Source organism: Watersipora subatra, chromosome 1, assembly GCF_963576615.1.
Source record: "Watersipora subatra chromosome 1, tzWatSuba1.1, whole genome shotgun sequence".
NCBI classification, from domain to species: domain Eukaryota; kingdom Metazoa; phylum Bryozoa; class Gymnolaemata; order Cheilostomatida; family Watersiporidae; genus Watersipora; species Watersipora subatra.
Window position 1 is genome coordinate 55602421 of NC_088708.1, and position 11609 is coordinate 55614029.

Genomic DNA, 11609 nt, shown 5'->3' on the forward strand with positions numbered 1-11609 from the left:
AAAATACACAAATAGCCATAATTTAGAGAGGATTATAGCCTTATATAAGGATGTCACCTGAGTTAGTGTTTTATGTTCTTTACAAACTCAATGAAGCAAGTCAAATGCTTCCCCTCATATCTACCCACGCGCCCAAAAGGTTTGAAAGACTTTTCTTGATGGCGTGCATGCTATAAGGTACAAATAGCTCTGGTATCGTATGATGTTCAGAGTTTGCTATTTACATCACTACATGATGGACAGGGTACAGAAGTATTTGCTGGTTGCCCTTGTCTGGATAGCTGCGAACGGAGTCATGGTAATTGTTTACCATAATTTAGTTTAATTATTGGAATGGAAAATAGCACTTGGGTTCAGGTTGTGTTGTGCTACTATTTGGCAAATATTTTGTACTTTCGTTTTTACACTGAATCTATTAAAAGTTTTTTATGCTGTTTCAGTAGAAATGTGAATTGGTTAAAACAGTTTTTTGTTGTTAACGTTATGTTGTGATGATTATTAACGTTGTCAACAATATCTTAATTTACATCTCATACTGTTTTCATGAAGTTAGTTTATTTTCATGAGAATTTTTGTAAAGTAGCATCAATGCCAAATCATATCTGATGAAATTAAATCTATAAGCTTGAACATGTTGACGCATGGACTATTTTTGAGTGTAAATATACAAGTACTGATGTCATTCATATAATCATAATCTAATACTTTACTATCAATTTAACTAAAGTTAAATGTGGAGCTGGAGGTTTTCAGCATTAATAAGTACCTAGTAAACCAGGTAATCTGTTACACACGTGTTTTTGTATTTTTGCGGTTACTAAGCCAACTCTTCAAACCTCAAACGCATACAAATGATCACAGGCTACCATAAAACCTCTCTTGTTACACTGAAGTTTTTCACTAGTAGGTAAGTGAAGTCATAGTTTATACCACAAACTTACTTCTAGATAAAAATGTTGAATAAGACACTGGTGAGTTTACACAGTAGTTCTTGTTCTTACCTCAGTCATATCCTGAAGACTTCATTGCAGTTAAGTGACTGAGATAGGAATTTACCATATATAAGATAAGGTTTCACTAACAACTCACCATGCATTGCAGTCCTTCTAAACGGTTTGTTTCACTTGGCACAGTCCGCCTCAATAAGAACGTTTATCTGTAAGAAATTAGTGTCCATAAATCTTTCGAAAATGATTTAGAAAATTCTTTTAGCAAGTAATTTTATTTACTTTGAAATTTTACTTGTAAGCTATTTGGGGTGGGTATGATCTTCTGTTTGGATTGGAAATTTTAGTTTACCACATCAGTCTTACTTGCATCTGAACAATTCCTCATGTTTTTAGTGATAGAATTTTGACCAAATTTGACAATCCAATTCAGTTGTCAGTGCACCTATGTCAACATGAGTTTTATTATTCTAACAATATTTAAACAAATTCACACTACTATAGATATATAGTTTCCTGTAGCCGTACTCGTAATCTAGATCAAAGCAATTTATTTGGAGTTGTTCCACCAAATTGAATAGATTCAATGCAGCTATAACTTACATATGAGTCACTTTACATAGTAAATATTTGCATTGTGTTTCATCTAGTTATCTATTTTTCTGTTATTTTATCACTTTCTGCACAGTGTTGTACATAATCATAAAAATGCATACACCGCATATCTTATCAATCACATAGCTACTAATTTTATTGCCTTTTAGTTTGGCATTTTGCATGTTTTTCAAGTTGTACATTTGTAAATTTTTTACACGCTTTTCTCTGTGCTAATAGGAAGACTGACAGAACTTGTTTAGGCTGTTACACATGTGTATTTGTGTGTTTGTGGTTCCATCAGGTCTATGGGTGTGATGGAAGTATAACTTCTTCCAACTTCAATTTCATAAGCTATAATGGAAAAATAAAGCTCACAATTCCACAGGATATTGTCGGATGGGACGCTACACTTACGTTCACCCACAGAACCACGAGTTTACGAGTGAGCTCATTCTATCTATCTATATCTGGAACTACAAATATACTCAATTGTAATATTTTCAGTTCATAAGTTCAGAGTTGCAGTTCTTCGTATTGATAAAACTATCGTAGGCATAGATTAAACAAATTCAAATGGCGGAAATGATGGTTGCACTTCTGTTAACTAGCACATGGTTGCTTGTTAGAGCTGCGCTGGTAACATCCACATAGTGACTTTTTAGTGTTGTGCTGGTAATTACATCATAGTCACTGACTGGTGCTGTTCAGGTAAGCAGTTTCATGTCACTTGTTAGTGCTGTTCAGGTAAGTAGTTCAATGTCACTTGTTAGTGCTGTTCAGGTAAGTAGTTCAATGTAACTTGTAAGTACTGTTCATGTAAGTAATTCAATATCACTTGTAAGTGCCGTTTAGGTAATTATTTAACTGTCACTAGTAAGTGCTGTTTGAGTACGTAATGCCAAGTCACTTGTTATGACTGTGCAAATGAATGTCTTGTAGGTAAGTTAGCTAATGTCAAACTTTATTAATGAATAGGTAATGTACATTAAGAAGTAACATGTAGTTCAATGTGACTTGTTTATGTCATGCAGTGATTAGATAATTGATTGTGTAGCTGTTCTTGGCTAGGTTGCAAGATCTACTCAGCACAAAGTCGTTCTGTAAAAGTTAGTCCTTAGTAACATATCTGCCAGTTGAGTGTAATTTGTAAGTACTCTGCAGACCAATGATGCTGTTGTAAGAAAGCTCAGCAATAAGGTGTACAGTTTGACCAATAAGGATGGAGAAGGTGTTATGGCAGCAGGAGATATATTTTATCTGGATTTTACTGTCAAGTAAGCAGACACTACTATGTGTCATTCTATGCACATTGCACTCATCAAAAGATGTCAGTCTGAACCATGTAGGATTAGACAACTCCAGATAAGTCTATTTATACTATTCGGCCCATTCACCAACATCTAGATAAATTTAATAATTTTTCTGATTGCTGTTGTTATCAGGGATTCATCATAACTGTATTGTTACCATGGCAACTTGTAAAAAGTGCCAAAAAATCCCGATACAATATTAAATATTATTAACTTGATGTTAATAAATTTAATAATATTTATCAAGTTTTATAGTTTATATAATTGTAACGTTTATAGTTAAGCCCCTTTCTATTCTGCATTATTAATTTGTACATGAGCATATTTTATCTTTACTGATGATAACTTCAATTCATGAGATTTCAAGCAGCCTCTAGAGATTGTTTTATAAACTAATACAGGTTTGAGGTAATTCTGTGAGCCAATATCATATCATCTAATCAAACCTTACGTAAGCAGTACACTTTATAGTGTTACATGTAGTATGACGAAGGCTAAAGACAGCTTTATTAAACCATTGTTAACTGCTTTAAAGCTGTCATCAATTCAATTTGAATGATTACTTACTCAGTTATGTTTTTAATGCATGTGCAGTTAGCAAAATCTTGGAGCCAAAGTTTTTCAATTTATTCAAATCCTAACAATTCCAGTCACCAAATAAAGCATTGTTTGCTCAAGAGCGTGCGTTTTTTACGAGTGACAATCCTTGGCATCAATATTCATTCACATCTTTTCCAAAAGAGGCAAGCTGTAAAAATCTTAAATGTATCAGTGAGGGAACAGAACTTGTATATACTTGCATATTAGCTTGTATGTTTTATTTTGTTTGCATATATAGTTTTATAGAAACAATATACATACTTGCATATTGGTTTATATTATGCTTTCTGATTGGTAAGATAGATTTTATCATTGAACAACTGCTTATCCCATTACTTTGCTTTTTATCACTTTTTGTAAAGCTAGATATCAACTGTTTGAACCGGTAATCAAGCATAATATCTGCCACATAGCATGGTTACACTCAGATGAGCTCAGTTAAACGTACATTTTATGAGCAACATTTGAGTCAGAGTTGGCAACATTTGTCGTATATGTGTTCCAAGATTAAATACATGTTTTTGATATATACTCTTAATTATGATTTATTGACCAGCTTTGCTGGTTAAAATATTCTCGTTTTAAATCGCCTTGAAGTGAACAAGAAATGGAAATGTTCCCGTAGAGCAGGGGTTCCCAACCTTTTTCTTTCAGTTCTCTCTATATGCCTTCGAATAAATTTGGTTCCCCCACACTTTTAACTCACATGATTAAAAACAACAGATACAAATTATAATTCTATTTTATTGTACATATCTAAACATTTAACACCATATTATTAATCTTTATACAGCCTGCGTACAACACACAACAACACATGACCTTCGGCATGGCGGTGAATTGGTTTATGACTAGGTTAACTTACTATCCAATCAAAGTCTGATTGGATGTGTTGACATATATCTGGGTTCTGACTGCTAGCTCATTATTAGCAACTAGTGTTATAGATAAAAACAAAATGTTAAATGATGAACCTCAAACTCACACGGCATTGCAGTACATAAATTAAAAATTTAAAAAATCAGACACCTCTCTGTTCCCCCCTTGTATATTCAAAGTTCCCTTCTAGGGGGGAATTCCTCCCTGGTTGGGAATCCTTGCCGTAGAGGTAAGTATGAGAGCATGTTTTTATTCATGTTACTAATATGTAGTCGATTTTTCCCAACTGTTGTTATTACTTGATCAGACAGTTATATAACTGTCTGATCATTTGAAAACAACAGATTTTCCATGTTCATTTTAGATTTATATATTTTAGTTTAAACGGTATTGATGTCGATGGCTTTGCCCCATGCTTCGAGATAACCTATGACTATGCGGCTACCACTTACGGTTGGTATATAATGTAAAAAGGCTTCCAATTAATTCTATATTCACTCTTTTTTTGAGCTCAGTATTTATAGAAATTTTCTTTTTCCCTCTTTTGCATAGCAGTCATTATTTTGTAGACTCTAACTATGCTTTGGCCATTGAGTACTCCTTCCTTTTCTACGAGGCTCAACGGTCAGGCGTTCTTCCTGTTGATAACAGAATTGCCTGGAGAGGCGATTCATCAGAAAATGATGGCAGTGATGTTGGCCTTGACCTAAGTGGAGGCTGGCACGATGGTGAGTCAGTTTTTGTGTAAACAGCCTCATGTGTCAGCCACTCAAATTTTGTATTATACATCATCAAATGCTTATAGTTCATTAAGGGGTACCTGCTTTATGACGCAGCCTTTCTCTTGCTGTACGTCATATGTCACATGTCACACATTACCATTCAAGTCACATAGACCAAATGTCACTTAATCTCTCATTCACTACATGCCACCTGATTCAAATTAGTTCTCATGAAATTGGATATGTATATAAGCCATTGTCACATGTCACCTGATACAAATCATATGCCATGTGTCACCTGATGTAAGCCAGTCACTATTTACCACCTGATACAAGTGGCATGCAACGTGTCAACTGATATGAATCACTTGTCACATGTCTTATAATGCCAGCCATTTGGTGTTAACAAGCGTCATACGCTGCTAAATACCAGCTTTTTGGTACATGTCGGTATGCAGTTAGAAACTTGCCAAAAATTTATTTTCAGTGTCTTGAAAAAAAAATTTTCAATGCTAATTGCTACATAAGTTTTATGAAAACAATCCATAAACACATTTCTCTAAAGGCAATTATCTTTATGGGAAGGCATTGCAAGGGCGTTGTTTGCAGTGGGCTTCCTATTTCACATTAAGCAAACCTTAGGTAACGCGTAGAGCTCTCCGCAGTCTGCTCTTACAACTTTTCCATCACTCAATAATTTTTTAACGTCATGGAACAAGGCACTTATTATAGTAAAGCTTATTCTGCAATTTCATATGCTGGTCAGATTGATGAAGTTGGTAAACTTTCAGTGTCATAAATTGAGTATTACCAGTTTGAGTCCCATTTTTCAGAGAGACATTTACACGCAAAATTACAAGATGATTAGAGTTTTATGATAAGTATATGCATAGGTATATACCTGTATATACGTAGATATATACATATTTGTACATATATATATATATAAATATATATATACATAGATATATACATGTATGTATCTACATATATACATGTATATCAGGTTTTTAGTTTTATCAATTACCTAGAATAGCAAAGGCAAGCAGAAATATTTGTATATTGTCAGAAGACGTCACATCATCGCAAAGTATTGAAATTATTAAATAAAAATACATTAACTAAAATAAAAAACTTGAGACTGCAGACGTGTTTCATATAATTTAATAAATCAAAATAATATTCTAAGGAAGTCATGGTTGGCCAAAAAACAACAAAAATCATATCCCGTAACTTGTTTAAAGCTTGTGACTAACTATGCAATTAAGATCTATATGTTGATTGTTAATGATCGTTTTGGAATGGTGATTTCAGCTGGTGACCACATAAAGTTTGGGTTACCAATGTCTGCAGCGACGACCATGCTTTTACATGGCTTGATATTTTTTGGCGATGCCTACCAGATGATTGGACAATACGATGAAGGACTCAGACAAATTAGATGGCCACTCGATTACTTCATGAAGTGTCATCAATTGACGGATAGATTTTACGCACAGGTAGAGTAACAAACAGCGTACATCTATGTCTATGGCCAGCACCAACTAGTGGACTTTGTGCTTGTCTTTAGACTATCTGTGTGTAACTCAATTCTCTTGTAACTTTAGGTTTTTTTCGATGGACTTCAAAAATAAACATAGGTATTATAAACGAAATTGGGGCAACTATTTATATCCTTTTTGTAAGCCTATTTTTGCAGCTAGGTGCAAGGCTATTTGTCAAGGCAAATTTTAATCTATGTGCTTCCAGAAACATTTGTATAACCGATAGCCTCAGCGAACATAGATTTGATATGCATAGCCGATAGCCTCAGAGAACACAGATTTGATATGCATAGCCGTTAGCCTCAGAGAACACAGATTTGATATGCATAGCCGATAGCCTCAGTGAACACAGATGTGATATTTTTGCTCTAGAAAAAAGTTTACAGTCTCATTTAGCTATTAATGACTTCTTTAATTACTTTTTATTTTATTTACGGTAAGTTTGTAGGTTGCTTGGAAGTTAATAGCATATTTTCTCACGCCTTTTTATAGCAGCGAACAATATCAGTAGCAGATTGCTTGACATTGTAAATACGACTTCGATGCAGTCATTATACTAAAACTGAAAACTGATTATTTTACTAATATATAAAATTTTACTTCTAAAACCTTACTATACATCTTTACTTTTAAAATGGACTAATTGAGTGGTACAATAAGTACCTCTACAATCTAATTGTCTCAAAACTTGTTTTTATTTGGTTCAGTATTTTTGCTAATGTACAGGTTTTCTATGAATTTGTTAATGGAAGATGCTCAGTACTCTTGTTTGATTGACTTGTTCTATTACAACATTTAGATTGGCTATTAATCCTTAGGTTGACAATCTACTAACTTTTTGTAATTAAATTACAAACTATTCTAAGGCTACTTTATAAATTTTATATTCAGTATTTAATTGCTACAATTAATGTTGGTGTTTTGCCTGATTGAGTTGTATATTAGATGTTTGAACAGTTTTAAAAGGCTTTGGGCTGATTAAATTTAAAACTTGTCAATTAATAGTTTGACTTCCTTTTAAAATCTTGAAAAAAACTATTGTTTCAAACATTGTCAAGATGCAATGACAACTATTAGATTACAGCATGAATATAGTACTCCTAGCATTATTCTGATGACAAAAAGAAAGTGAGTATATATCTATGGACTGTATGTAGGTTTAGACGTGTATGCTTGTATAGCTGGAATGTTTAAACATAAACAAAACCTTCAAATTATCATAAAATATTTGATTTTCTTGAAAAATTATTAGTACAATATAAAAGCATCGCTACCTAAAAATCAGGCTTATCGAAGCAACATAAAGATATAGATAGGTATTACACAGGCTTTCATCATTTATAATGGCAAATAGAAAAATAAATAAGCACTTTTTTATTACTTTTTATGGTTAATGTTTTGTTGTTTGTTTTATTTTATGTTAAATTATAACATAACAAGATGATAGGAAATGTAAAGTGTAATGAAGGCCCATATGCGCAGTAGCATAGCTATTTGAGGCACAGAGCCCGAGTTAACAGATGAGATTGTTAATGAAGAAAGCATGGATAGTTCGAGCAAAAATAAATGAGAGCAAATCTATTTCAGAGAGTCCAGCAAATACCGCTTCAAAGCAGCCCTAAAACCATCATGACTATCGATTTTTTTAGCCAAATTAGCAAGAAATTCCATGCTGATAACACACGATAGGCAACCCGCCTATGGCCACCAGTAAAGGAAAAGAGTGGAAGGAGTAATGAAAATAAGGAATGGCAAGTGTTGTAATGTGTTGACAAGTTAGTTTGAGATTTAAATTGTGTGAAGGCTAAAAGACATATTATTAGTTGGTATATAGTTGTTGTAGAGACAAAACACAAGATCTTTTAAACAAAGGAGTTTATGAAAAATATGAGTTTTTGTGATATATTATTCTAAACAATCGCTTGATGACCAAAATTTTGTGTAATTAGCTCATTGGAGAAGTTTCACATGATTCCAAGCAATAAACTATTTTACTGTTAAATAAAATAGTATATAAAAGCAAGAGGTATTTCTGGTAAGATCAACGAGGCTTGGTAAATAAGTCCCAAGCTTTGTTGCAGTTGTTTTTTCAATAGTTTTATGGGTCTTGACCATTTTGGTGTACTATCTATTGTAGCACCTAAAAATTGTATGCTATCCGTCATTTGTATGTTTTGTCCATTCATGGAAATGTTTTTTTAATCGAGATTTATTTTGTGGATTTTGGATCACTATGAAGTTAGTCTTGTCAACATTCAATGTTAGTTAGTTTTGATCACACCAATTTTTTATCGTGTGTAGATTTTTGTACATTATAGCTATATCTTTATTCAAGTTTTAGCGGTATAAAATAAGTTAGCATTATCAGCAAACAAAATAGTTTTAATTTTATCAGCACTTTTTACAAGATCATTTAAATATAACAAAAATAATGTTGATCCAAGGATGGATCCTTGGGGGTACTCCACATTTAATTACTAAAGGTTGGGATATCTTCCGAGATATTATAACACTTTAAAAATGATCTGGTAGATAGTTTTGAATTAATTCTAAACTTGAATGAAAAAAATTTATTTGCTTTATATTGTAGCTTATTAATCAAGATAGAGTAGTCTATTGTATCAAAGGCATATGAAAAGTCAATGAATATACCTGAAACAGATAGACTAAGTTGTTTAAAGCTGCAAAGGTAATTTTAGTGAATTCTATCAATGCTTCACGAGTTCCTTTCCCTTTCTAAAATCCAAATAGAGTTTCTGCAATAATGATTTTTTTATGAGTGTAGTTATGGATTTGTTAGTCAAAAAGATGCTTAAAAAAATTTGAAAAAACCGGCAGAATAGAAATAGGTCTATATTTATTAGATAACTGCTTATTGCCTTTGTTTGGGTAAAACTTTAGCACATTTCATTTTTTTGTGGGAAAACATCCCTTTATACTCATTCTGAATATGTAGGCCAAAGGTTTTAATAACTGAAGTGAACATGCTTTTACTAACTTCACGAGAATCCCATCTATGCTTTTTGCTTTGTGTTCATTTAGATTTGCAATAACTTTCTGAACAGTACACATACACAACATAGATATATATATATATATTTATATATATATATATATATATATATATATATATATATATATATATATATATATTGAATAATTTATTTATTGGATATATATATTAAGACTATATGCATATATAAATGCTTATATATACATACTAGCTGTGCTACCCAGTGTTGCCCCAGTATTAAAAATCAGCGTATAAACAATGAGAGGTAATGAGAATTGCCCTGCCACTTGCTATTAACCTGGCGCATTCCCAATAGATAATTTAAGTAAGCTTACTAATAAAAGCTACCACATCTCATGACGTTATGTTATCACCTTACGTCGTGATGAAAAGCGGTAGCATATTTGCTCCCACATACTGACATACATGTATATTGCCTAATGAATACATCAAACTCGTGTGGCTGAATTGGTAAGGTGTAGGACTGGTGAACCAGAGGGTCCGAGTTCAAATATCCCGTGATACGGATACTTTATTCCAAGATTTTATTAGTTATAGCTGGAATTACACACGTACCCACTCACAAACTCTGAGAAATATGTATATATGTATATACATACATCTTGTATGTACATCTTGTATGTATGTATACATACATCTTGTATGTATGTATATACAAGATACATGTATGTATCTTGTATGTATATAAATGTTGTATATATAAATATATTATTTTATATAAATATGTTATTTTACATAAATATATTTATTCTTGTCAACCATCTATATTATTCATCTTCTAACATAAATCAATTAATAAACATATTCATAAACACATTTGATCAGGTTGGGAATGGCACCATTGATCATAATCACTGGGGAAGACCTGAGGAAATGGATGAGCAGAACATTGCAAGGCCGAGTTATGTCTTGGGGGCTGGAGCCAGTACGAGTGGAGGGGCTGATGTTATGGGAGAGACTGCGGCAGCCCTTGCTGCTGGATCAATCTTATTTAAGACATCTGGTGAGCTTAGATACTCCCACTCGTTATGCATTCTGATCACAGGCTAAGTAGATGGTTTATGTTTGTGTAAGGCAATATTATACTGATTCTGTGAAACTCTCAGGATATGATTAAGGTTTAAAGTTGTCAGTAAGTATTTCCATGTTTGCACTCTGAGACACACCATTCTTGTTTGGAAAGTGCCTTTTAGAATATCATAACATGTGGCAACTCTGGTTTTTTTTGACATACTTCCATTTATTAGGTGATCTTTTAATTGAATTCAATATTTTAAAATTATTACCTATAAGAACTAAAGGGAGTAACACCCTTGAAAGTTAGATAAAAATTAGATAAACACTGTATTAATTATAAAATATTTAAAAGTGACTAAATTTATACAATCAGTTGGGGCTGAAATGGTCAAAAGCTAAAACTAAAGAGTAATGTCAAAACATTTAGGATTATTGCTAGAAATTTTTCAGTGAAAGTACACACAACCAGTAAGATCAGTTGATAAGCATTTTAAAGGTTACATATTGGTTAGAATCAGATGCCTAGTAAGTATCATATGAAAAATTATTCTGTGAACCAGATATAGACCGCAGGACCAGAGTGTTTAGCTCAAGGCTACATCAGAACTACATGCACTTGTACATCAGTATCTATGTACAGCAATCATTTTCTCTGTTTCAGACCCAAATTACAGCAATCACTTGCTTAACAATGCCACTTCTCTCTACCAGCTCGCTAAGAATAATGAAGACACATATAATAATGCTCTGCCAGAGGGTGCTGAATTTTATTTGTAGGTATTCAGCTGTGCATTCTTTCTGAAAATATAAACACATCATTATTCTATCACAAGCAATTTTATTCAAAAGAAAACAAGACAACTCTTAGTTGTTAAATATTGAATGAGTACTCTTTTGTGTTTTCAGGTCTTTGCTTTATCTTTTTGGAAAACATAATTTCATATCAACTTAATACATAT

General features: G+C 32.7%; 1 protein-coding gene across 1 annotated transcript; it reads left to right on the forward strand.

Annotated features, from left to right (window-relative positions):
• Positions 1-235: 235 nt before the first annotated feature.
• LOC137389143 (endoglucanase 4-like) lies at positions 236-11427 on the forward strand. The gene is made up of 9 exons (XM_068075480.1): positions 236-298; positions 1846-1986; positions 2232-2288; positions 2706-2818; positions 4713-4786; positions 4903-5061; positions 6370-6554; positions 10459-10636; positions 11312-11427. Exons 1-9 carry the CDS (start codon positions 236-238, stop codon positions 11425-11427), a joined length of 1086 nt encoding a protein of 361 aa, XP_067931581.1.
• The last annotated feature ends 182 nt before the right edge of the window (positions 11428-11609 follow it).

What these genes read in the sequence shown, in the direction of transcription:
- LOC137389143 (XM_068075480.1), top strand. Translation starts at nt 236, where the DNA reads ATGGACAGGGTACAGAAGTATTTGCTGGTTGCCCTTGTCTGGATAGCT. An exon ending in CACTTGTTAGTGCTGTTCAG is followed by an intron (nt 2,289 to 2,705) that starts GTAAGTAGTTCA and finishes AGTACTCTGCAG; the next exon opens with ACCAATGATGCTGTTGTAAG. An exon ending in TATCTGGATTTTACTGTCAA is followed by an intron (nt 2,819 to 4,712) that starts GTAAGCAGACAC and finishes TATATATTTTAG; the next exon opens with TTTAAACGGTATTGATGTCG.